Source organism: Hippoglossus stenolepis, chromosome 3 (genome assembly GCF_022539355.2).
Source record: "Hippoglossus stenolepis isolate QCI-W04-F060 chromosome 3, HSTE1.2, whole genome shotgun sequence".
Taxonomy (NCBI): Eukaryota; Metazoa; Chordata; class Actinopteri; order Pleuronectiformes; family Pleuronectidae; genus Hippoglossus; species Hippoglossus stenolepis.
The window spans coordinates 2,577,679-2,605,548 of NC_061485.1; the positions used below are offsets into that span (position 1 = coordinate 2,577,679).

General features: G+C 42.9%; 2 protein-coding genes and 1 long non-coding RNA gene across 3 annotated transcripts; all 3 read left to right on the plus strand.

The window, feature by feature from the left end:
- Nucleotides 1–2,636: 2,636 nt before the first annotated feature.
- LOC124851564 lies at nucleotides 2,637–3,684 on the plus strand. The gene is made up of 3 exons (XR_007032597.1): nucleotides 2,637–2,957; nucleotides 3,390–3,527; nucleotides 3,628–3,684. It is a non-coding gene; the product is annotated as an uncharacterized LOC124851564 (long non-coding RNA).
- Nucleotides 3,685–6,378: 2,694 nt separating this feature from the next.
- Nucleotides 6,379–14,426, plus strand: si:dkey-222f2.1 (intermediate filament protein ON3). The gene is made up of 10 exons (XM_035152401.2): nucleotides 6,379–6,809; nucleotides 11,162–11,370; nucleotides 11,461–11,521; nucleotides 12,038–12,133; nucleotides 12,235–12,399; nucleotides 12,950–13,075; nucleotides 13,161–13,304; nucleotides 13,392–13,468; nucleotides 13,551–13,597; nucleotides 13,791–14,426. Exons 1-10 carry the CDS (start codon nucleotides 6,498–6,500, stop codon nucleotides 13,895–13,897), a joined length of 1,344 nt encoding a protein of 447 aa, XP_035008292.2. The 5' UTR covers nucleotides 6,379–6,497; the 3' UTR covers nucleotides 13,898–14,426.
- A 1,503-nt stretch (nucleotides 14,427–15,929) lies between these two features.
- rbl1 (retinoblastoma-like 1 (p107)) lies at nucleotides 15,930–27,500 on the plus strand. Its single transcript, XM_035152400.2, has 22 exons — nucleotides 15,930–16,222; nucleotides 18,022–18,155; nucleotides 18,666–18,869; nucleotides 19,079–19,143; nucleotides 19,483–19,611; nucleotides 19,999–20,162; nucleotides 20,327–20,391; nucleotides 20,502–20,676; nucleotides 20,783–20,949; nucleotides 21,078–21,190; nucleotides 21,771–21,874; nucleotides 22,019–22,156; nucleotides 22,284–22,448; nucleotides 22,550–22,700; nucleotides 23,363–23,584; nucleotides 23,741–23,931; nucleotides 24,159–24,335; nucleotides 24,549–24,620; nucleotides 24,872–24,962; nucleotides 25,300–25,448; nucleotides 25,549–25,713; nucleotides 25,921–27,500. Exons 1-22 carry the CDS (start codon nucleotides 16,067–16,069, stop codon nucleotides 26,116–26,118), a joined length of 3,195 nt encoding a protein of 1,064 aa, XP_035008291.2. The 5' UTR covers nucleotides 15,930–16,066; the 3' UTR covers nucleotides 26,119–27,500.
- Nucleotides 27,501–27,870: the final 370 nt, after the last annotated feature.

A 27,870-nucleotide genomic window follows, 5' to 3' on the forward strand; every position in this document is an offset into this window, starting at 1 on the left:
TGACAAACCAGATGTAACGAGAAGAAAAACATCTCAGAGAGAAAAGTCCTGTTTCTACTTGTCTCTGCTTTAATGCTCAATAAACATCCTTCCACCGACTTCACTGGAATCATGACTCTGCTTTTCTTTCCTCTTGCAAACAAACAGGTGGAAACATCTCGTCCTTGGTGCAGGTAAAAGAACAAAATCACCAGTTTGACATAATGGAAACAACCAGAAGAAAAGTGAATGTCACATTTACAGTATGAAGAAGAGTCGATGAAGAGCAGAGCATCTTTAAGTCTCTGAGGAAACTTTTTATGATATTTCATAGAAAACAGAAGGATTTTATACAAACGTCCTTGTGCTCTGCACTGCAATGCATTGCCTTGTGGTGTGTGCACCATAATTACTAATTAACTTTAAACCAATTGTAAACCAGGTTGTAATTTAAGAAATGAAATGCCAGTGTATTCAGATGCATGTATTCCTGTGTGTTGAAATCTGGTGATACTCTGAGTTCCCGTAGCAGGAGGGAAGGTTAAGGACTACACATAATATTCTGTTCCCAATATAGAGATGGATCAAAGGAGCCAAAGAATGGAAAGACTGGGTTTGTTGTCCAAGAATTAAATATAAATAAAAAGGAAAGAACAGCACATCACAGTATATACAGTTGAGATGTTGGCAATAGCAATGGCATCACAGTGGACAGAGCAAAACCTGATTAATCAGCATTGGTATCAGTACAGTCATCCCACAGCAGAGCAGATACACTGTATGAAACACACCAGACACTATTCAGACGACATCACACACAAACAGAAGTCCGGTTCATGTGGATCCCAGCTCACTGAGCATCGAGGGCAATGAAATGGACAAAACACTGTTTAAAACAGGAGAGAGTCATAGAGGAAGCTTTCAGTGAGGCCCAAGCTAAAGCAGGAATTAGAAGCAACATCATGACTGACTGGAAAAACCATGAGGGAGGAAAAGGATCATCGATATGAAACAAAACAAAAAGTGGGATGAATGAAAACAATGATTAAAACAGCAGAGAGCAAACAGTCATATCAAGGTGAAGATGAGGACTCACAGGATTAAACACAACAATCATTTAATATCATCCATCAGTGTGAATGTGGCTCAGGGGAAGAAAGTGTGGAGCATCAGGAATATAAAGAGAAAGAAAAAGCTACAGAAGCAGCTGAGAAACGTTAAACCTAAAGAATCTGTTCAGTATTGAGGAAGCGAAATATAAAGTTTGAGTTTTTAAAAGAAACTGGATCAATGAGGAGGATTTAAGTTGAAGGGTTTTTTATTTGTCTTCATGTATTTCCGCAGACCAAACACTCCAGCACAGTAGGGGGCGCTAATGCACCTTGAACCTCAGGTGCCACCCTCCATGACAGCAGAAGAAGATCCCGGAGCAGTGGTCCCACACACCTGCAGCACGTGAAGCTCATCACTCAGCTGATTGGAGGAACTCAGGGGGAGGAGCTGCTACACGTCACTACAGCAAACAGCGTTTTAACAGAGACTTTCATTTGAACCAGTTTCACACATGAAGCGAACTGAACGTGTTTCACACTGACTCACAGATTCCTTCCTGTTCAGAGTCATTTCCTCTGAGTCGGTCACTTAGCTCTTCCTGTTAGCGTTAGCATTGATGTGTTGACTCCATTGGTCCAGAGTGTTGTTGCTTTGTCAGCTCATTAACGCAGCTGCTCTAATTCTTCATATCATTATTAATAACCACACTAACGGCTTCATTGTGTTTGTGTTCAGCAGCGAGCTGCTAAATACAGTGTGGGGCTGAACCAGTCAAACAAACACGTGTTTCACTGCTCTGAACGGCTCTTTCACATCTTTATTGTTTACATGGATTAGTCTCATTTCGTCACATTACAGGAACCATGTCATGTGAAATATTAGTATTATATTTATAATGTAATGTTGCAGAGTATTTTTGTGTTAGACAATCACACAACAAACCAGTGGTTGTGAAGAGAGTTTCTGTTTGTGCTTATACAGGCCAGGTTTTAATGGAGCCCTGATCTTTGGATGGGAAGCTTCTGAATGGATGAAACCACGCTGAACCTCCAGCAACACACTTCACAATATCCACCTTTTCCTGCCAAGGCGGTAGGAAGTAACCCTCCATATATTCCCCATTCACACAGCACATGCCCCTGTTGCTTTCTGGTTCTGACTTTGACCAGACTGATGGACCTAACGGACGTTTGGACATTATTCCAGTGCTGGGAAAGCATTAACTCTAAACGTGTGTGTGTGTGTGTGAGCTCATGGAGTCTTGAAATGCTGAAATAGTTTGTGACTTTGACGTTATTGTGGAATCAGAATATTCACAAGTGCACTTAAGAAATAAGATAAAAGAAAGAGTTTGAATTGATGTTCAACTGTGGACATTCGGGTGAAATGTGATAATGTGATGACCAAATGTTAAATATCTTATGGAACTCTCTGAGTCTGATTATCAGGAGAAGACGTTTAAAAGAACAAGTCTGGTGATATTTTCTATTTTTCTTCTCGATGATATAAAAATATTGTGTGTCCATCCACAGCCTGACACTTCTCATGTGTTTGTGCCATAGAGCTCCATCCGCCGCTGGAAATAGTCCCCGTCAAATGCACTGTTTCCTCCTGTGAGCGGCTGTTTCAGGAAGCTCCACTCCACAGGTCAACGTGCTGAGTTTCACGTTATAGCCTGAAACTGATCTTCCCATTCTAGAGTAAAGCAGCTCTTCATACAATTTAGACAAGTGAAAACATCACTGATTATTTTATATTTAATTTCTAACAATAGATCAATTCACCTGAATCTTACACACTGGAGCTTTAAATGGTCTGTGAGCAACTCTCTTATCTACTGTAAAGAGAGAGAGGAGGAGCATGAGAACAGGGACGTGTCAGACTCCATTTTCACCTGGATGAGCAGAAGGAAGAAAAGTGAGCAGGTGAGTGTGAACACAACTTTCTGAAAGTTTTACTGTCACACTCTCACACCTGCTGTTAACATCCGTCTGCTGATCACACCACTCTAAGTTGGTCAGTTCACACCTGGTGACAGACGGAGTTTCATGTGATCGGATCCCCAGAGACAGATGTGAACAGCAGGTCTGGAACAAAGAGCCTTCAAAGGACTAATTCACAGAGTTAACTCACAGTTTCACTTTTTATCTTCATCACATCTGTTCATCAAGTGTTTAATAACAGAACGTGTTACAGTCACCTGAGTGTGTGTGTGTGTGTGTGTGTGTGTGTGTGTGTGTGTGTGTGTGTGTGTGTGTGTGTGTGTGTGTGTGTCCTTGCTTGGTATTTTTGGGTGCGTTTCTTGAACAGACTGGTTTGTCCTGATTCCTGTGAGCTCACAGTGTTTTTCCTCTCAGACTGAAGATGAGTGGTTATGAGGAGGAAGAGGAGGACAGAGCAGAGTCTCCAGTGTTCAGCTGTGTGTCTCTGAAGAGTGACCGGTCCATGGGAGAACCTCCAAACTTCAGTAATGAACCTGAACCCTCACACACAAAGTAAGAGACCTGCTACGAACATGTGAAGCTCCAAACTGAATCCTCAGAGAATGAACCAGTGAATGATGTGTTCTGAATAAAAACATGTTTGTGTTTGCAGAGGTCAGGACCACAGACTGAGAGCAGAGTCTCCAGGGTCCAGCTGTGTGTCTCTGAAGAGTGACCGGTCCAAGGATCTTCCTCCAAACTTCAGTAATGAACCTGGACCCTCACACACAGAGTAAGAGACTGTTTCTACTGTGACCTGCTCTGAAGAGGATTTAGTTTCCTCTAGTGTGGCCCCTGCATTAGGACACAGCTTCATTGAAGTTGGTGACTAATCTCTCAGAATCACTCAAAGAGCTCAGACCTCCACCAAGAACCAACACGCTCCTTATGAAACCACTTTGAGATTCACTAGAGACTCATTTTGATTTGGATCTGCACCAAATTCCACACACTAGTAAACATCAGTCCTCTGAACATGTCTGTGAAAGAGGAACCCCCCCCGATCTGGTTCACAGACCACAACCTTCCACCAAGTTTACTGGTAATCTGTCGTTTTTTATAATCCCACTAACGAACCAACCAACACACAAACATACTGGGTGAAAACAAAACCTCCTTGACAGAAGTAATGACAACCTGTGACTGGGACATGTGAGTGTGTGTCCTCAGAGACAGTGTGTGTCCTCAGAGACAGTGAGACAGTGTGTGTCCTCCACTCGTCTTGTTAGTAAACAACAGATTCAGATCTCGTGGCCTCGAGTTATTTATCTCGTTCACACGTTATTATGTCGGGTCACGTAATATATATTTTACCAAATGCCACCAGGGCGCTGTAACTTACACATTGACACGATCCCAGATGTTTCACCAGCTGTTCTTCCTGCATTTAGCAGCTGTGACTGAGTTTCTTTTATTCTGGATCATGTGTTTGTTCTCCTCTGATTTTTATTATAGAACAGTTTGATCCTGGTTGTGAAATATGAGGCTCTGCTGTCAGTCAAACTGTCCATGTCTGTGATTGGTCTTACACAGTAAACCCCGCCCCTTTTATGTGCACGCTCAGATCTCGATGAGGAAAACCTGAGTTAACTTAACGAGTTGATAACCAGCGTCATGTGACCACTTAGCCTGACTGTGTCTGTCAGGTTCAGTTGAGCTGGATCTCAGAAAGATCTCCTGGACATGTTGAAGTGTCTTCGTAGTTCAGGCCTCAGTGTTTCCTCAGTGAAGCTGTGAGAGGACAATGAGGACAGACGTCAGGATTGGACAGAGACACAGAGACAACAGTCGGCCAATCAGACGAGCCACAAGCTGCTTGGGATCATGTGATTGAGTCGACGTGAAGACGACAGTTGTTGTTGTTTTCATGTGAACAGGAAATGAAGCTGGACCACAGCTGACAGCCTCACACAAGGAACAGAGACGGTGTCGTCTTCATCTGATCTGAGACAGTTTGTTCTCTCACTTCATCAGTGAAGAACTGATCAGGTGGATCTTTGTCACAGCTCTGAGATCAGTGGGACTGAAGCCTCTCCTCATCACCATGGTAACCAGGAGCTCTTTATACAGAGCAGAACCTCTGCTGAGGTCCATCTGTCTCATCTGGTCCCAGTTTGTCAGAAGCAGATGTTCATCAACACACAGTGAAACATGTCTTCACCTGTAACAGCAGTAAATCCACCTCTCAGGTGTCCACTCTGCACTTTGACATGCAGAGGAAACACACTTAGCTCTTAGCGTGTTCATTCCAACACGTGAACATGAAGCAGAGAGGAAGCTGCTCCACCTCTGAACAGGACTGAAGTCCCTGCTGCTCTTTCTACTGGATGTGCTGCATCACTGACTCACAGCTGATGAAGTGAGTCTCTGGTAACACTGATGTCTTCTTCTCTCAACAGATGGAGGTGGTCTCAGTGGAGCTGAGTGTGAAGAGGACAGTGTGTGTGGACGGAGGCTGAGCTGTGTCCTGAGGATCCAGAGGCTGAAGCAGCAGCAGCTTGTGTGTAGTCTCCAATCTACACAACCCCTAATCTGCATGTGTTTGTGAGATGAAGCCGGAGCACCTGGAGAAAACACGGGGAGAACATGCAGACTCCACACAGGAAGACCCCATCTGAACCGGATTCAAACCAGCAACCTAATTCATTGACCTTCCATGATGCTAAAAATCTTTATCTTGATGATGTTCTCACGTGGCATCTATGTCACTTGTGTCCGTCCTGGGAGAGGGATCCTCACATGTGTCTCTGAGGTTTCTACCTTCTTTATCTGTTAAAAGGGTTTTTAGTAGTTTGTTCTGACTCTTGTTGAGGGTTAAGAACAGAGGATGTCACACCTTGTTAAAGCCCTATGAGACAAACTGTGATTTGTGAATATGGGCTATACAAATAAAGTTTGATTTGATTGATTGATTGATTGATTGATTGATATTTGGCATCAGTTCTAGACAGTGTGAGGAAGTGGCGATGTGTTATCTGTCTTTACTCTTTTGTTTTAGTAAATCCACACAGTAGCACCGACCCACTGAGAAGGTCTTCAAATTTAGAACAGGGTGAAATACAGACATGGTCTCAGGTTGTGGAGGAAGTGCAACTGACAAGTAGAAAATACTTTTAGATTTTAATATTGTTGCAAGGTTCAGATTGTTTCAGAAGTAAATGTATGGGTTTGGAGTTTCATGGTGCACTTTGTTTAAAAGTTTACACACACACACACACACACACACACACACACACACACTCACCTGGATATGTGACACCGCAGCTCGCCTGTGCTCCAGTTTCTTTCCTCCTCTGAATCCACCCTGGGGACGTTTAAAAGGCCACGAGACACCTGAGACCGTCACTGTGGTCAGACATCTTACACTCACCTGTTTCTCTCTGCTTCTCTGACTCAGTCATTTCTGCTCAGCTCAGCCTGTTTCCTGCAGGTCTTCACTCTACTCTTCATCTTTTTATCACTTTGCATCCATCCCTCGCCAACATGAGTCTGAGTCGTACAAAGAGAATCAGCTCCAGCAGCTCAGTGCGGAGCAGCAGCACGTCCAGGAGGCTGAGCGGCTACGGTCCAGGTCAGGGGGCCTTCACCGGGGTCTCCCTGAGCAGCAGCTCTCTGTACGCGGGTGCCAACGGGCATCACCACGGCCTCGGGGCCCCCCTGGCGTCCCTGTCGGTCAACAAGAGCCTGTTGGCCCCCCTCAACCTGGAGATCGACCCCAACCTGTCGATGAGCCGAGCCCACGAGAAGGAGCAGATCAAGAGCCTCAACAACCGCTTCGCAAGCTTCATCGACAAGGTAAAGGAGGAGCGAGGAAGAAGTTAGTCGATTAATCAACAGTGGAATATTGATCAGAAGCTAAACTCAGCATTCAGGCATGAAACGATAAACAAGCCTCTGTAATGTGAAGATTTTTATGAACATTAAAAATATTTTGAAGAATATATTAAGTTAAATGTAGAAGTTTCTGTTTCCACAAATAATCACATATTGTTTTTATTGCAAACTAAAAGTTGAGTTAATTAGAAAGAAAAGCTCAACTTTTAATGCAGTCGGGGTTTTACGACACTTTCACTTGACACTTGAATGATAAAGTCTCCAAACGTATTTAATTGACATTAACTGAGTTACTTCTCTTAATTTAAGTCTCTTCTCAAACGCAGTTTCTCTATTGTATTTTTTATTAACCTTCACTGTCACTTTTTAGCTTGAATATGATCTGCTGCTAAATTAAAGTATCTGTTCTGCTCATTAATTATTAACTAGAATGTAACTCAGGAGAGCGTAACCTTCCACCAGGGCTGAACAATCCGACACACATCATCTCGTTCTTATTATCGTCAAACTATACAAAAAATACATGAAGTGGTCGGAAAAACTAAACGATTTATTTGTATCTTAACTTCATTATCTGATAAAGAGAAATAAACGTAGTATTATTAAGTGTTATATCTGCACCAAATTAATCTAACGGATGAATCTGGAAACTTGTTTTCACATTTGAGAACCACTGGTCTCGCTGCATTAACATTTAACACTTGACAAACAAGCAAGTTAAACTGTTCTTAATGGTTTTGTGTTGTTTCTGACCGACACTTTCATATACGATTAAATTAACACACATGACATCTTTACTGCGTCACAACAGAACAGGTGTTTATTCACACGGCCTCTAAATTTAGAAACAGCTGTTAAATTGTTGACCAAGTGTTCCCTTCACTTTCTGTGGGAGAAAACCAACCTGACAGGTTGTGGTCATGTCGATCCGTCTGTTACTGTGGATCCCTGTCTCGTACGGAGGAACAAACACTGCTGTCACTCTACACGATGAAACACACACAGTTCATTTTAACTCACAGTTTCTGTCACTGAGCAGCAGCTTAATTAAAAGAAGTGAAATCACACGAGTCCACATTCATATGAACAGTGCAGCAGTTTGTGAAGCTCCTGATTTGAGTTTTGCAGCAGACGACTCTGAACCGTCCCCACATGACCTCTGTTTTATTTCAGGATAAGTTACAACAAAATAAAAAGTGAAAGAGTGGAAACCTCCACGAAGGGCCAACAGTCCCATCCTGCACCGAATCCATCATGTTCATTTGGATCAAATGAAACTACTGAAGATACAAAGATACAAGCTGTTGATTCTCTCCTGACTCAGCTACACATCGGTGGTAGTGACAGGGTTGTAGCTCTATCTGTTACTGTGGCTAGTAAGGCCGACACACTTATGCAACCACATTTAAATCTGCTAGATCTGGACTTTTATTTGGATCTGCACCATCAGTTCCATAAAAATGTCTAATTTGTTTCATCAAGATTTATCCAAATTCTCAGAGAAATTCCAGAATCAGTCCCCTTTTGTGAAGTTCCACAGAAAGTCTCTCTCTTGGCTCATGTCCAATCCTTCCACAAAGAAGAAAATAAAACAAATAAACCAAAATGTTGAAAAACGTCTGGCAATGTTAAAGAAAGAGAAAAGAAGGGATCCGCATCCACGGCCGAAATCTAACCAGTTCTTTCTTGGCCCATGTTCCATCCGTCCAACAAACTTTGTGGAAATCCAATTGGTCGTTTTTTACGTAGTCCTGTTCACAAACAAACTAAACATTAGCCGTTGATATTCAAGGTTAAGAACAAAACCTTTCCTCATATTTACATGAGCCTGAATGGGCTATTTTCAAAGTGTCCAAATACTTTAGCAGTGACAGTAAATTACTGGGTGTTGGGAAAGCGTGAACACGGAGGTAAACATGGCTTCTGTGCTGAGGCTCCTGAAGAACACAGGTTGTTCTCGTTTCCCACAGACGCAGCGAGCATCTCGGGGATGAAGCTCGACATTGATACCGTACTTAGAGAAACATCTCTGCTTTCTCACGGAGTCGGTAACACACCCTCACAATGGAGGCTTTGTTGGCTTCTCACATCAGCACAGCGCAGCGCTGGACCAAATGTACATGATGAACCTTTTCTAACAGACTTAAATGCATCACACAGAGGTCAATATTATATCATTACATAGATCTGGATCAAAGCTGAACGTTCATCTTTTGTGAGCAGAAGGCAGGAGATGACGTCATGTCAGAGCTCGACCAGACGTCTTCAATGGAAGTGATGGTATTATGATAAACTGATGATTCAATTAAAATGTGTTAGAAGAAGCATTCATGATACAAATCACACATTTTGACCTCATATACATGCTTCTTATACGACAGAGTATTAGAGCCACTTACATTTGAGATATAATAGAATAAAATCATAACATGGTATTGAACAAAGTGTTAAAATGAGGAATGTGGAGCATCTTTCTTCTTCAGTATAAGTCTCCTAAATGACTTAATATAACATTTTCATTCTCAGTTTCAGGACCCTGAAAAGATTTTGTAAGAACCTGAGTCTATTGTGAAGAAAGAACCACACAGACTTACAGGAAACTGTCTCTTTAGTGGAGGAGGAAATGTTTTGTCGACTGTGAGATTATCGTTGGTTTTTCAGATTGGTTCAAGGTTTTTTTATCCAGAAGAAATTAATTCTCCTGGCTGGTTATTTCCTTCTTTTTCTCAAAATGTAATGACGTTTTATTCTCATAATATTTCGATCCCTTTCACAAAATTTCAGTATTTCTTTCTCCAATATGGCCCTAATACGTACTGCATGCTTTTTCTTTTACTGTCAGTCATTATCATTCTACAGGGTGTTATCATATATTTCAGAAGTGTTTTTCAAAGATTCTGCAGAGTTGTTAGTAAAAGCAACAACATTAAAAACACATTAAGAAGAAGAATGAAGAAAGATCGGGCCCTGGCTGCTGATCAGTTTCCATTTCACAAGACAAAATATTGTGAAAGCTCCGAGAAAACATTTGAACCGTTGTTCATTCATCGCCGTCGATGAGATGCTTGATGTGACTTCCCAGAGAACAGGTCACACACAAAAGATTCCTTGTCCACAAAGGTTTTAGTTGCAGGAAAGACACGAAAAACTTCAACCTGGTGTTTAAAAAGAATCTAGGTCAGTTATTTGTTTATTGATCTAAATGATCAATCTCGTGCCACAGAGAGACAAACTAGTTTAAGTTGCAGGATGATAACTCAGTTTAATCTGATTCAGACTCGATCTCAGGATTAATGGGAAATATAATATTATTTATAGATACTGGATATCACAGAAACACACTTAGATCTGATCTGAGGCTTCAAACCTTAAGAAGGAAACTAAGAATTCAGCGGATGCATCCGGGATTTAAAAAGCCATTTAAACCCTGGACTAGCTGCTGGTACTGGGCCACTGGACATTTGAGCCATCTGTCCCGTTTCCGTTCCATTGAGTCGAGTCGTAACCTGATAAATCAGGTGAGACTCGGCGTGGTTGTGTATCAGAGGCAGATAATTCGGCTCCGAACAGAAAACAGGCTTTGTGTTGAGCGGAGGACGTATAATGGGAGGTGGATGATCCTGTGGGCAGGAAACCTGAGCTGTGCAGATACCGACCTGGAGGACAACGATGACATTGAGCTGGATTTTCTGCTGGAATGAACCTGTGATTATCTGAGGAGGGACATTATTTACCCAAACTATTCAACGTCCTTTCGCTCTAATCGATTTCTTCACAGGACTAAATAACAGAATCATTGAAATAAAAAAACTAGCAAGACATCCTGCCACAACATGAATCATTTTCTTTTTCACAAACTTTTCCATTAGAGTCAAATCTAGAGTCATGTTGAGTCCAGCAGTTTCTGTTTTAAAGAATCCTGGTAAGTGAGTTATTTACGGACTAAATTATGAATATATTTATTTAAGATCATGTTAATATTGCAAACACGAGTAATAACGATTTACCAAACGTCTCAATCATAAAGGTTTGAGTAGCAGCAGGTCACACCGTTATTAAAGTGACAGTGTACTTTATTTAGTTTGCTCAAGTACACTTTTAAACCTTTAGTCAAAAATATAGTTCCATGATGTGATGTTATTTTCAACCAATTTCAACTGTCGTCCATTAGCTACATTTTCATCACTGGCTCATGTACTGCAGTTGTTTGACAGGCTTTGTTAAACATTAATTTAAAATCAATGAAATTAAAATCTGAAAAATAAAACCCCTTTAACTCCACTTTCTGTCTCCTTCTGTGTCACATCCCTCAGGTGCGTTTCCTGGAGCAGCAGAACAAGATGCTGGAGACGAAGCTGGAGCTGCTGCAGGGTCAGGGGGTGGGCCGCTCCAACGTGGAGCCCCTGTTCGAGGCCTACATGGCGGGACTGAGGCGCCAAATGGACCTGGTCAACAACGACAAGACCAAACTGGACGGGGAGCTGAGGAACATGCAGGGCCTGGTGGAGGACTACAAACACAAGTAAACAATGAAGCGCTGACACCATTATTGATCTTTGTAATAACACATTTTATTTGTGTAACTAAACGCACCGTCCTGCCTCTGCCACAGGTACGAGGACGAGATTAACAAGAGGAACAACCTGGAGAACGACTTTGTTATCCTGAAGAAGGTCAGCGCGCACACACACACACACACACACACACACACACTCACACACACACAACACACACACACACACACACACACACACACACACACACACAACACACACACACACACACACACACACACACTCACACACAGGTGTGGTGAGTAAGATGAACCACTCTTTTGTCCTTTTTCCTTTGTGCCTGTTGGTTGTCTCGTCTCTCTCGTCCTCTGTCTCTCTCCCACATTTATTAAAACACATAAACGCTTTGTCATCACATGGGAATGAAGTCAGTTTTACATTCAAGGTGCTTCGGTTGTGCAGCTTGTGAATTAGGTTATAATAACCAGAGCTATATAAATTAAGGGCATTGATTGGATGATGATTGTCAACAGGTGTGATCAGGTGAGGAGGTGACGCCCTGAATCAGCACACACACTAACAGAGGGGGGGGGACAGGACACACCGACTGGAGATTGGAGAACCAACAATACTAATCATCATGTCTGTGTATGATCTTTGCTTGTGTGCGTCCAGGACGTAGACTCGGCCTACCTGGTGAAGGCAGATCTGGAGGACAAGGTGGGAGCTCTGACTGACGAAATCAACTTCCTGCGCAACGTCTACGATGAGGTGAAGAAACCTGGAATTGATCCTGTGTTCAAAAATATCATTACATTATATTCGGTGCATTTTTGTCCCTCACCACTTTGACCTTATTCCCTGATGACCAGGAGCTGCGTGAGCTGCAGGCCAGCATCAAGGACACGTCGGTGGTGGTGCAGATGGACAACAGCCGCAGCCTGAACATGGAGCAGATCGTGGCTGAGGTCAAATCCCAGTATGAGGACATCGTAGCCCGCAGCCGAGAGGAGGCAGAGGCCTGGTACAAGAGCAAGGTGAGGATGAGGAGACGGGGATAGAACACTGACAGTAGAATAACCTATATTAGTTTAATCCACTATAGGAATCCACAGAACAGGCTGTGATAGGCCTCAGTAGACCTGATGCACTGGCTCTCACATCGCTGCAGGGTCAAGTGTTATTTGAGAGCGAAATCCAAAACGGCCCTGAAGCAGAATTTCACCTTCTCCACCACCCGAAACTAAGAAGACATTTAAGAGGATGGAGTTCACACTGGTGTCATGTTATAGGACCCCCGTGCTTTTAGGTTCAGCAGCAGCTTTGACAGATGGAGTAATAAAAATACCGTCTAAACTCTGTGAAGGATCTGCACATCTGGATATGTGACAGGTGTTTGTCCACATACCTGAGGAAGGTTAAACGGGCCAAATAAAATAAATATTTCATCAGTCAGCGAGGCAGGAGTTTCCTCATCAGTTCAATGATCAGGTTGTTCTGTAAGTCCATATCAACTTGTTTCCTCTGCCTCCAAGTGGCCAAACAAAATGCTGCAGGTTTAAAGTTTAAAATGAATCTCTTCTGTAGTTCGACCAAATGTCGGTTCAGGCCAGTCAGTTCGGAGACGAGCTCCGCGTTGTGAAGGGGGAGGTGGCCGAGGTCACCCGACTGATCAGCCGGCTGCAGAGCGAGATAGAGGCCGTCAAAGCTCAGGTACCATTACAGACGATATTCAGCCGAACAGAATTTTATCTGCGGGATAATTGCGACCCTCACCGCTCCGTCCCTCCACCCTCAGCGTGGCAGTCTGGAGAACCAGCTGGCTGAGGCGGAGGAGCGTGGGGAGCTGGCTGTGAAAGAAGCCAAGGCCCGAACCAGAGACCTGGAGGACGCCCTGCAGAGAGCCAAGCAGGACATGGCCAGACAGCTCCGAGAGTACCAGGTGAGTGACAGAGGGAGCCACCGCTCAGGGTCAAGTAATGACTCATCACCTTGATCTACAAAAATCATTTCTCATCTTCACCTGCAGGACCTGATGAACCTGAAACTGGCCCTGGACATTGAGATCGCCACCTACAGGAAGCTGCTGGAAGGAGAGGAGGACAGGTGAGAGGAGCGGAGGAGAATAAGTGATTACGACTTTGTATCTTTGATATAAACAAACTAACTTCCTCCTCCTGTCCTGCAGACTCGGACACCAGTCCATCCTCAACATTCAGGCCGTCTCCAACTACAGTAAGTAACAAAGTGAGGTGGAGCCCAAACCCAGAGGAAGCTAGAGAAGCTCGATGGACATATTCACACGTCACAACTTGCATCTAGTTTCCTCTCTGTTTTCTACTGTTTTCATTGATTTCAATAATTTTACTGGTACTTAATTTCAGTTATACTATATATGGTCTCACTGCATCTCTCTCTCTTTGTCCAGGTACTAAAAGTAATAACGGTTACCACAGTAACAGCAGCTCTCCTGCTCCAAAACTGCTGATAAAGACGACTGAGACCAGAGATAACAGCAGATACAGCACACACTGAGCAACACACACACACACTGCACACACACACACACACTGAGCAACACACACACACACTGAGCAACACACACACACACTGAGCAACACACGCACACACTGAGCAACACACACACACACTGAGCAACACACACACACACACACATATCTCTAAATGTGTGTGGTGCATTTGATTACTAACTTTTACTTAGAATGATTTTTAAATGAATTATCGAAGCATAAAACACAAACATTCTAACATCATTTATCAATATCTCAGTGTGTTGATTGTAGTTTTTAGGGTTGATGTTGAATGAATCAAACGCTGTAGTTGACTGCTGCATTATTGTCCATGATCAATTAATCTGTGGTGAGAAGAATATACAAATATTTTAGTCTTGTAGATATTTCCGGGATATATTATACATGGTGTACTAGTGATATAGGGTGTGTCTGTGTTTTGTATCCAACACAAAGTTGTTTTACACCAAAAATCTTTTGTGGAAATTTGCTTTTTGAGACTGATGAGGGTAAACTTTTCATCTTTGTTACAGATTTGGTCCCTGAGCTTTAAGTTTCTCTTTCTTTTCTGGTTCTTTACACAAACATAATAAACATTAATAAAAAGACTGTGGAGCGTTTTTTTATTTCCTTGTTTTTGAAAAGCATTTAGTTTGTGTATCTTTATGTATGTTAACCCCGCAAATAAGCTCACAAATGTGTTAATTTAACTCAGAGTAATAATATTCTATATTTACACATTTGTTGTATGATCAAATGTGTGTATAGCCTGCTGCATTACTGGATTGCTTTAGACTGTGCGTTGATTATTAAGTTTGTGGTCGATCATGTGAAGCAGCTTAAACAACAGCTTTCATTTCCCTCCAGTGGTGAGTTTGTCTATTAGCACCTCAGCACACCACGGGATGCAATGGAATCTATTAAACCAAATATCGTCAACCTATGAATCAAATATTTGAAAGGGTCGATTTATTTGAAAATATGAACAGTTTAGGAATATAGTCATTAGCATATTGCCTGTTTTTGTACGGTTAAAGGTACAGATGTACAGAATCCTCTGGTGAAGAAGGTTCAGTCAGGGCCAAGAAAATATGTATTTAACATAAATATGTTTTTACAATAATTCACAGGACTGTTTATAGAACTTAGAAAGAAATAAACAGAGTTGGTAAAAGTACTTTATACTCAATAATATAAGTTTATCTGCTATTCCTTTTATAAATTAGCTTTGGCTAAAGCTAGCTCACCAGCATGCCTTAACTAGCCAGACCGCGGTTAGTTTGGTTTTTACCTCCATTTGAAAGCTCTTTTAAAAATGTAAATGATATTTTCCCACAGAATTATTATAGTAAAATAATCCTACAGCTGTAGGATGTCCAAAAGTCCAATTCTGGTTCTGACTAAAATTCAACCAAAGTAGTTGCAAGAGAGAGCAGGAGTATGGTTCATCCGCTGGGGACAACAACAACAACAACAACAACAACAACAACAGCTCTGCAGCTCAAACTGTAGTAAAGTTGGTGTGGCTCAGATAAATGTCATCCATGTTGTCAGTACTGCACATTTCAAACCGCGAATAAGTCTTTGTTGTACATTTTAATCTAAATATACAAATTCTAAAACTCTTTAAAATTGTATTTTACCATAAACAGGTGAGAGGGCTGTGAACACAAGGCCTTCCTCTTGGTTACTGGCTTTTATTTTGTCGTGAGAACTAGATCAAATAAATATAAAAACACAAAACTACTCAAATACAATATGAGCTTAAAATATACGAGAATAAAATATCAAACCTTTAACGAATACAAAATACACGTCACACCAGACACATAGAAATAATATGAGTTATTAATCAGTTCGTATATTTAAAATCTTATTTATTTCCCTAAATGATTTTACATTAAATACATTTTTTAACTGACCGATGGCAGCGACACGGGCGGTTGCTTAGTAACGGCTCCGTCGCCCCCCTCGCCTCTGATTGGTCGCTGCGTTGCACTTTTCGCGCCAACGCGTTGCATTGTGGGTCCGGAGAGCGGAAGTGCTGCGGCTGTGCTGAAACAGGAAGCTGGAGGTTGATGCGGCGCCGTGTTTTCCAGGATTTAAACTCCCGAGGGCGGATTCCACATTTTCTAAACTCGGTCCAAACTGATCCCGCAAGTTGCCAGGACCAATGCGGGGCGAGGAGACGTCGGAGTCGGGCAGGATGGAGGAGCGGTCGATCCGGAGGAGTCTGGAGATCCTGTGTCAGGAGCTGAACATGGACGAACAGACCGCGGCCGCCGCCATGGACAACTTCACTGCCATCTGGGACACATACACCCTGGAGGTCAGAGGTCACCGGAAATAACACATGTTTCATCATCCGGTCTGTAGATAGTCACAGACACCTCTACTCGCTACAGCGGAACACAGTTCACCACAGACACACACGCAGTTCACTTCACTACAGACACACACACAGTTCCCTTCACTACAGACACACACAGACAGATCACTTCACCACAGACACACACGCAGTTCACTTCACTACAGACACACACAGTTCACTTCACTACAGACACACACAGTTCACTTCACTACAGACACACACACAGTTCACTTCACTACAGACACACGCAGTTGACTTCACCACAGACAGACACACACACACACACAAACATCACTACAGTCACACAGTTCACTTCACTACAGACACACACCTCACTACAGACACACACAGTTCACTCCACTACAGACACACGCAGTTGACTTCACCACAGACACACACACAAACATCACTACAGTCACACAGTTCACTCCACTACAGACACACAGTTCACTTCACCACAGACACACACAGTTCACTTCACTACAGGCATACACACACTGTTAACTTCACCACACACACACATCACTACAGACACACAGTTCACTTCACTACAGACACACTTCACCATAGACACACACACAGTTCACTTCACTACGGACACACACACACACAGTTAACTTCACCACACACACACACGCATCACTACAGACATACACACAGTTCACTTCACTACAGACACACACATAAACATCACTACTTCAACCAACCTCTGTTTACATCCAACACTGTTTGAACAGGACTGGACGACTTGGTCAAGACACAAATGTTCCTAATAATCTAAATTTATAATTATCAGGGTGAATATCACATTTTTATTTCTTTAAAGTTTAAATGAAGATTAACAAGGTTGATCAATTCTGTATCATAGCTCTTCACATTGTCAATATATCAATATGAGTTGGACTTTTGTTATATTGTTATTGAGGACAATTATATTTTATTAATTATTGCGTTATTGCACGTTCCTAATTGATTGATAAACTGAAAGACGTGACCTTATTTTAGAAGCCACGTGACAGAAAGACAACAATGGACACAACGTACGATAAACACCTGTCTGACACGTCAGGTGTTTACCCAGACCCCCGAACACTGATTCCATCCTCATCACTGAACGTGACGTTACTGCCACAGTCTTCATTGAGACTAGTTTCCACAGTGACGGATGAGAGGGGGGGGCCGCACGCTGGTTAAATGTCACTTCAAGTCTTATGCACCTTGATGTGTCCACCCTGCTAATGGCGGCTTTGGTCCACTGTCGCTCTGCAAACGGACATTTACCCACATGGTCAGTGTTAGTGAGAGCGGAATAAAGGTTTTCTGTAAGAATCCCTTCTTATCCAGCTTTAGGTGAGAAGTCAAAGTACTGACGAGCTCGGATGAGATACTATATAACATGTGTATTGTATGATAATTAAGTGTTTGAATCTAGCTGTTCTCCACATCACTCTCTTAATTAAATGAATAATGGTTGTGTTGTTTACGATGTCGGAGCCCACAGCCCAAAGTGACGTATTAGAAATCAAATCTTTATCACGCTAAACAACTATTTTCAGTTATGATGTAAAAAAAAACACTTGTTTGTGCAGCAAGTGGCTCCGACCATCAGTCAAACGCTGCAGAATGATGACTCGCTGAAGCCTTATGATAAACTAACATCCACATATTCAACCTGACTTACCAAACATTGTGTGTTGACTGCAGCTCATCATGTTTCTGTTGGCGTCTCCACATGATGTCTTGTCTTGTCTCTGCAGGGAGACGTGGTGCACTGGTTGGCCTGTTCACTGTACGCAGCCTGCAGGAAGGGATCTACTCCCACGGTGGGTAAAGGGCTGATGGAGGGAAACTGCGTCTCTCTCACCAGGATCCTTCGCTCCTCCAAACTCAGGTCAGTCACTGTTTACTCTGCAAAAGCCGACGAAGCACATTGTTATGTCAATTATTGTGTTATTCATCTCGTAACCTTCGTACACTTAATTTGAACACCATGCACTGCTCCAATACTGTCTTCATGGGGGATTTATTAAGGATTATATCAAACATTTGGTGGGAAATTTCAGCTGATTTCAGGGTGTTAGATATTTTTGTTGATGGGTCAGATTTGGCCCCTAATTATCGACTGTGCTGTAAAATAATCTAAATCGTCCGAGAGCTCGTGACCTGATGAAGAGCTCCTCCGATTTCTCTCCTTCTTCACACATTGTGCGGATTATATTATTATTCTTTGATTTATTTGCTCATTCCTATTCACCCTATTCATTCCCAAACATCAACTTTGTAAATATATTGTGATCTTGAAGCTGTTTATTTTAATGTCTTTCTTATACTTCACATTTGTCTAGTAGTATTTTCATGTTATTTGTATGTTGCTCCTAACGTTCTCCTCCGTGTCGTCCAGTCTGATCCAGTTCTTCTCTAAGATGAAGAAGTGGGCCGACATGTCCAACCTCACGCAGAACTTCCGGCTGCGCATGGAGCAGCTGGAGCGCAACTTTGAGGTTTCCACGGTGATCTTCCGCAAGTTTGAGCCCATCTTCATGGACATGTTTCAGAACCCACAGGGAGCCGAGCCGCCGCGCCAGCCACGCAGCAGGAAACACAGGCACGAGAGAGACACACACAGAGATACACAGATATTTATGCCTGTATTTGTCTAAAGCTGGAAACACAAGGGCAATGTTTTTATTCTCCCTGTCACATTTAGTCATTGTTTCAGTAATAACCTCTTATCAAGAGACAAACACACACACAGACACACAAAGTTCTCCAGCTCGGTATAACGGAGTGTGTGTTCTCCCTCTGGCTCTGCAGGCGGCTGCCGTGTCACATCAGTGATGTGTTCAAGTTCTGCTGGACGTTGTTTGTCTACACTAAAGGTACCAAGAAACAAACACGTGTTGACAGCTGCTCTGTGAATCCTATTTGTACTAGTTTTGACTCTGCTGCAGTTCTCAGTTTGGACTTAGTCAACCCCTTTTACATCTCCAAGTATTAAAAGAATTATAGGTTTATTTGAGTTAAATCTACAGTTATTCTCTTCGTTGATTAACTCAGCCGAGGGACATGTATTTTTATTCAATGTTCAGTCCTCTTATAAATGCAAAGACAAGCGTCAAACACTAATAGTTTAGAACCTGAAACCAGCGGATGTTTGTCATTTTTCCGCCCCTACTTCTACAGTACTATAATATACTACGTGTATATTGTGTGTGAAGGTAACTTCCGGATGATCGGCGATGACCTGGTGAACTCGTACCACCTGCTGCTCTGCTGTCTGGACCTGGTGTTTGGAAACGCTCTGCTCTGTGCCAACAGGAAGGACCTGATCAACCCAACGTTCAGAGGTAGAGAGAGAGAGAGAGAGAGAGAGGGAGGAGGAAAAACCAGACTTCATCATTATTTGTTCACATGCAGCATTTTAGTAGTTGCAAGACAAAAACTGTTAAGATTTACCACACATGGAGAAAAACTTGACATTGCGGGGGGTCATCTTCTCAATTTTGGAAGTTGTCCAAGATGTTTGACTTTCCCCCTTTCTAATCTGCTATTGTTCCTGTAACTTGTCTGTCATATGATCACATGATCACATGTCCCTGTCCCCAATGTTGTTGGTGGTAGCGTCAGATGAGAGCTGAAAAAAACTGTCACCACAAATGACGTTTCCTTTAGTCAAATATTAAAATGGCCCACAGAAGTCTGGCATGTGTGTTAAGTTTTGTTTTGGTGTGTAGGTCTTCCTGCTCTCTACCGCGCTGACGGTCACGTTTCAGGGGACGAGCCTCCTCCGTGTGTGTTGGAGAGGTTGTGTGAGCTGCACGACGGACTGGTGGTGGAGGCGAAAGGCATCAAACAGCACTACTTCAAACCCTACATACAGAAACTGCTGCAGAAACGGGTACAAACACACCAACCTGTATTCTCTCTTCCTTTCCAGCGACACCTTATTCCCCCTCTTCGCGATCATTTGACTCCAACCCAGATATAAGTTGTACTTTTTAGAACACACATTCTGCTTTGAGTCCATTTCTTGTTGTAAACTCGTGTTTGTCTGAATCTCAGATCCTGAGAGGGAACGCAGAGCTTTTAACAGAACTGTTGGATCCTCAGAACTTCATTGATAACAAGTAAGCGACAACGCTGCAATATATGAGTTGAATAGTTTTGGACATAGTTAGAAGCATATTAGCGTAAACCTTCCTTTAGCTAGAAGTATTTAACTCTGTGTTTCCCTCAGTAAAGCCATAAATAAAGAGTATGAGGAGTACGTGTTGACGGTGGGAGATTTTGATGAACGAGTGTTTCTTGGAGCCGATGCCGATGAGGAAATAGGAACCCCGAGGAAGATCGTTCAGGAACCGTCCGCCAGCCAAACGACCAATCAGAAGCAGCTGCAGCAGCATGTAGAGAAGGTAAACACAATCCTGATGTTCTATACACAACAGAACAAAACCCTTTGAGAACATCCAGATGTTACACAGGAACACATGGATTATAATCCTCTTTGTCTCTCTGCAGTCCGGCTCCCTCGCCCCCTCCACCCCTCTGACTGGACGCGTTTACCTGAAGGAGAAGGACCTGCTCGTCACGCCCGTCTCCTCGGCAACGCAGAGCGTCAGCCGGCTGCAGAGCATGGTGTCCGGGTTGAGGACGGCCCCCAGCGACCACCTGATGCAAATATTCAAGTCAGTAGAAGTCGAGTAGAAAACAGGAAAACGGTTGTTTGTACAGATCAAAACAAAGAAGTTAAACATTAACGGATACGACATCATAACCACGTGTACTAACATCGAGTTCTGTGCTTGTATTAAAGGTCGTGCTCCAGAGATCCCACAGACTCCATATTGTCCAGAGTGAAGACGCTGGGACAAACCTTCAAAGAACATTACACCAAAGACTCGGAGGACACACCCGGATCTCATATAGGTATCTCACACACACACACACACACACACACACACACACACACACACACACACACACACACACACACACTGTAGAAGAAGCATAATAAACATTTAGGTGTCTCTTCAGCTGCTGCCTCAACCAAAACAATCTGATCAGAGGATTTAATCTTTCCAAGGGATCCTCCTGCTGCAACACAAACTCAGGAGTCAGTTTATTAAGAACACCCAGCTGAAACTAACATAGCACACTGCGATAAATCCTCCTTCATGAAGGTTGTAATGTTTCAGTTAAATGATTTTATAGGTGTTGTTGGTGCAGGTAAACTGTCACAGTATACCATAAGGTTTCTGTTATGTAGCCTACCTTCCTCATATGATGCAGTGTAGTTAAAGGTGTCCCTGATGAACTGACACTTGTGCACATGTAGAATGAAATGATATCTGTCGTTTCTTATTTCTTTAACACCTGGGAAAGAATGTTTTTTTTTTTAAAAACTGTTTCAAATGTCTTTGGCTTTAGGAAACCCCAGGAGCATTGTTCTCGTAAAATAAAACATACCCGTGGTAACTTAACTTTTCTTACTCATTTTCTGTTTCAGACTTTGCAGAGAACCGTCTGAAGCTGGCTGAGATCCTCTACTACAAGATTTTGGAGAACGTCATGGTTCCGGAGACCAAACGGCTGCAAGGCAAAGACATGAGTGTAAGCGGCAGCCACAGTGTGTTATTGTGTTCATACATTTTCACAGAGTCGCCAAATGTTAAAGTGACTATAAACTATATTTTAATAATCATAATCATGATATTAAATTAATATTTAAATGAATATAAATCTGTGTGTTGCCAGGTGTTGTTGGAGCAGGATATCTTCCACTGCTCCCTGATGGGCTGTTGTCTGGAGGTGGTGTTGTTCTCCTACAGCTCCCACAGAACCTTCCCATGGATCATCAGCGTCCTCAAACTGGCCCCGTTCTACTTCTTTAAGGTGACAAACACATTTTTATGCCTCTGTTCTTGCCTCCTCAAGAAAAACTGCATTTGATCCATGAAACCATCAATTATTATACTGTCAGTTGCTTTGAAACTCCCCAAAAACAACTGTGTGTGTGCAGGTGATCGAGGTGTTTATCCGCTCAGAGGAAGGTCTGTCCAGAGACATGGTGAAACATCTGAACTCCATTGAGGAGCAGGTTCTGGAGAGCAGAGCGTGGACCGCGGACTCGGCCCTGTGGAGCGCCCTGCAGGCTGCTGGGAGCAAGGTCCCCACAGTGGAGGAGGTCAGCAGGACGCACACACTTACACACTCGGATGCTTCCTGGATCAAGCTTCTCCTCTTTCTTTCTGTTTTTCATTGACTCTTCCCTCTCTCTCCCTCCAGGTGAATTTTTCCTCCAGCCTCGACACGGGTTCTGGTTCAGGTTCTGGATCCACCATTGGAGGTCAGTCCCACCTGCCTCTGGTCGCCCTCTCTCCCATCATCCACCCACGCATCAGGGAGTTCAGATCGGGTCTGGGCAGCATCCGCAAAGGTGGGTGTTGTGTTTATGTTGGTCAATATCATTAAAATGTTAAAGTTGCAGTGTGTAGAATTTAGTGACATCTAGTGGTGAAGTTGCACGTTGCAGCTGAACACCCCTCACCTCAACCTCACCTTCCAAACATGAAAGAACCTGTGGTAGCTTCAGTTTTCATAAAAGCTCAAAGGGTGTAAGTTTGTCTAGTCTGGGCCACTACAAGAAACATAGAGAGGACCCCCCCCCCCCCAGATGTAAATATAAAGTATTTCAATATAAAAGCCCATTCTAGGGTAAATAAAACAACAATTTATATAATTTAGATGAAACACACTCGTGAATACATCACTAGGAATATTTTATATAAAATGTCTGTCAATAGATCCTTTCACCTGAATCTTACACACTGGACCGTTAAGTCATTTTAAATTCTGTCCATTTAATACAACCTAGTTTTTAACCAAACCCTAAAAAGAACGATTCCAATTCGTAAAAAAAACAATATTAAGAATCAACAATATGATCTACATCCACCTTTGATTTTGTTGTTCTACGTTACACTTTAAAATAATCAGGGGTCACGTCATAGTTTTTCCTTTTTGCCTGAAAAAAACCTGTTTTTTAATTTTGGTTCTTTAATAACCTTGTGAATGCCGTCACTTCCTTCCATCTTCCAGACGTGCCTCCGTCTCCTCTGTCAGTCCACGACAGGTACAGCTCTCCTGCAGCCGGCAGCGCCAAACGCCGTCTTTTTGGCGACGACCCTCCGACCCTGGGGCTGAATCCCGGCTTGAGCCCGATGTCGTCTCCGGCCAAAAGGTTAACGTTCGGCTCAAGTGGCACCCTGAAGATCGGAGGCCAGGTGACACCCACCACTGTCCTCAGTTTCCCACTGCAAGGTAGATGACACATGCACACGCATTTTAATAATTCAACACAAAAATACACATGCAAACGGACAAATAGCATCTTCAGTTTGATGGTTTGTGCCATTTCACCCAGACTATCAGATTCAGTTTTGTTAAAGATGAAAACCGCTCTGTTAAAATCTGCAGGTGTGAATAATGAACGCCACATCGCGCTGATCCCGGTTCAGCAGTGCGACTCCTCTGGCACCGTCACTGCTCGGTTTCTGTTCACCGCCTCCCCGAGCAGAATCACCGCCCCTGCACCCACGACCTCTGACCCCCAGACGGGAAGTGGACGACCACGACGCACCGGGTCGCTCGCTCTGTTCTTCAGGAAGGTAGGAGCTGGATAACAGACACAGATTTAACATCCATCAAACATCAAACAAACACAACATCATAGTTCTGCCAAATTTGTTCTTATATATTAATTGGTATCAGGAACTTTCTATAACATAAGCGTCAGCTCCTACAATCCATATTGGTTTCTCCTCTCTACCAGTGATGTTAATTTCTCGAGGATGTTTCAGTCTCCTCACCAGCTCGTCCTCTGTCTCTGTCTCAGGCGTATCACCTGGCCAGCGTTCGTCTGAGGGATTTGTGCGCGAGGTTGGACATCTCCTCTGAGCTACGAGGGAAAATCTGGACGTGTTTCGAACACGCTCTGGTTCACTGCACTGACCTGATGAAGGACCGACACCTCGACCAGCTGCTGCTCTGTAGCGTCTACATTATTTCCAAAGTGAGAATGTTAACTCGGTCAGAAATTTGGCGGCTGAGGTTTTTGGGAGGAAGTGTTTCTGGCAGCGGCTCTGAACCAGAATCAAGACGACCTCACCGATGACCTCATCTTGAAAGACGGCTTATTTCTGCATGTGTGACCCCTGAGATTTGATGGTTTGACAGAAACTCAGCATCTATGTAACTGTGTGGTTCCGTCTTCTCTTCATCAAAGATCACCAAAGAGACTCACACCTTCCAGGACATCATGAAGTGTTACCGCAGCCAACCACAGGCCAGCAGCCATGTAAGAGACACACACACACACACACACACACACACACACACACACACACACACACACACACACACACAACACAAAATCATTTAATTAGAAATAATTCTTATAAGCTATTTTTATTAATGGATGTCTTACAAGTATAAACTAACCTCATTTAAAAAAATGTTATTGCAAAATGTGTGAGTGTGTTGTAATAGTAGGTTTGTTGTTTTAATTTTAATTGTGAAAGGTTGCAATGTGTGTGTTTGTGCGTGCAGGTGTACCGCAGTGTGTTACTGCGACACAGAGAACCCAGGGAGCAGGTGGCTGATGAGAACATGGAGGTGGATCCTGTTTCTGGTGGCGAATGTACGATCTCACACACACACACACACACACACACACACACACACACACACACACACACACACACACACACACACACACACACACACAAAACAGGAGAGATGATTTAAGTAGGAAAACTTTCTTTCCCATTGATGCGGCGCCCCGGGAATCATGTGGTGAGGATTTAAGAAATCAATCGATCTTCAAAATGGTTTAATGGATCAACATGATAACTCAAGAGGATTCAGTTTACAAATCCTGTCCTTTAGAGAAACCAGAGTCTACAAATATTTGACCCTTTTGTTTAATGAATTATTATAAGTAGTTTATTTAAGTATTGATCTGTTTGTTTCTTCAGCTGCCGAGAAAACCAATCCGGTGTCAGGAGAAGCAGACTCCGGCCAACCAGGCGAGGAGGAACGTGGTGACCTCATACAATTTTACAACACTGTGTTTGTCCTGAAGATGAAAAGCTTCGCTCTGCGATACGCCACCCATGACAACCGGGTATGGTGCTCACATGCCGTGAGATAACAAGATACCTCTGAGTTACACCGTGGTTTAAGTGAACTGAAGAGAACGACCTGACTTGTTTTCTCCCCTCCAGGCGGACGCTCCTCCTCTCTCTCCGTTCCCGTCGGTTCGGGCTCAGCCGCTCTCTCCTCGTCGAATCTCTCAGAGACACTCGCTGTATGTGTCGCCCCACAAGAACTCCGCAGGATGCCTCACGCCCAACTCCTACACGTACAGGATCAACAGCAGCCCGTCCAAGGTACGAACACTCGGAGGAACAGTGTCTGAAACTCTTCTAGTAACTGATTCATCGGTTCAGTGACGTAAAGTGAACGGTGGAGAAAAAAAGCTGCAGCTTCTTTACATGATGCAGACAAAACAATCCGTTAATTGGGGAAATGATCGCTAATCAATAATGAAAGTAATCGTGGTAATGTAACCTTGAATCTTTGAACCCCTCCTCCAGGAGTTATCAGACATCAACCGGATGATCAGACAGGGCTGTGTGAGCAGGAAGCGCGCCTTCACCATGGAAGGGGACGTGATGATGCCATCAGCGGCGTGCGACTCCCCCAGCAAGAGGGCGTGTCCGGAGAACGGCAGCAGCCCCGACGTGCTGCTGAAGCGGCTGCAGGACGTCGTGTCCGAGCGGCAGAGTCGCTGACGGATAAAAACCTGAAAAATGACCGTATTACTCATCCTTTTAATAACGGACGCTTGTTAATCTTTGACCTGTGCGTGTAAATATTATGACCTGAGGGTCAGGGAGCCTCTTCAACATTCAAACCATTTGGTTTTATCATAAGCTAATTTTAATTCCGCTTCACGACCTCTGAATCTTGGGCTTTGACACCAGTGATATAATGATATCTACAATGGGATATTTGAGCACCATCATGATGACAAATGGAGAAAAGAACTGTCACTGAAACATGTTTGCGTCATTTTAGCTGAAATTAACTCTTGAAAGATGAACTTGGCACAAAATGAAAGCCCAACTTCATTTTAACACAATCATATTTTCTGACATACACAACCCTGATGTGTAAACTTAAAAAAAATCCAATATCCAATGCAGATATTTTCAGTTTTACACACAAAAGAAATAGTGATAACTCAACGTTTTAGTAAAAACATTTGCTGATGTTTTCTCGCCCGAGAGTCTGAACAAGCTTCACGTGTTTGTTCCATAGTTTCATTTCATCCGGTTAGTTTTGGTTTCACAATGTTATTTAAGGACTAAATACTTTTGCCGTCTCGACTTCCTGTGATTGGTCCAAAAGTCCAAACTATCCCGAAAAGGTTCAGACTGAACTGAAAAGTCTAAAGATCTGGATCAAACGTGGACGTTGTGAAAGTTTCCTAAATGTCAAAAAAAGCACAAACTGGTTTAGTTTTTATTCACAGATGAATTTTTACGGCTCAAACAGATTTGAAAGACAATTTGATCCTTTAACTCGTGTAAATAGTTTCCTCTAACAAGACAAATCAAGCTTTATTGTACATTTTCCAGTCAGAATAAGTTTTTCCTACATTATCTGCTGACGTCTCTACTGTTGGTGGAGATTTCAATGCAGAGGAAACGTTTTTATTATTTTACTAGTTTTATGGTTATGAATTGTTGTATTATTCTGTGGGTTGAATATAATAACAGGTTGAATGCTGACAACAAGAGTGCTGGACTGAAGCAGCGTTTTTCAACCGCACTGTGTAGTATCTACACTCAAATTTAATTTAACATTTTATTGAATTCATTGATGAAACAGCACTGCTGTTGCAAGTCAGTCTCTGCAACTTTAAACATTAACACCTGTGTAGTTGCTCTGCTCAAAGCAAAGGTAGAGTTTTAGCAAAAATTTAACGGCTCTTTGTAAAATGTAAATTAAAAGTGGGTTTTTTTTGCTCAGATGGGAGAGAATTTGTCATCGGGACCGAGATCTGTGTCACGCTGGTGTTTTCTTCTCTGTGAATCTTTTCAAAGACGTTTGTATTTTCTACAAACTGTTAAATTTTTGTACAATAAAACTGTGAGCTGTGTTTATTCAATTGTCTTCTTCGTCTCCTTCACAAAATCGCCTACCTCCTGCTAAATGAATCATTCAGGAGCTGCCACAGAAACTGAAGAACAGTCACAGACATGCATCACTACACTGCAGCCGGCCACCAGGGGGCGATTACGCTGCTTTGGCTTCTCTTGTGGGAGCCGTCATGTCCTCCATCTTTAGACATTATTTATCTATTACTTAGATTTGTTTTGTTTTCTTGTCTCCCATCTGCTAACATGGAGTTTTATGACCTATCCTGTATCCAACCTCCAGGGGGCGGTGGAGACTCCATCTTTATTTAAAGTCTCGAACAGTCACATTTATATCTTTATGAATTTGTGAGTGTTTTCATTAAGTTGTTTATGTGTGTG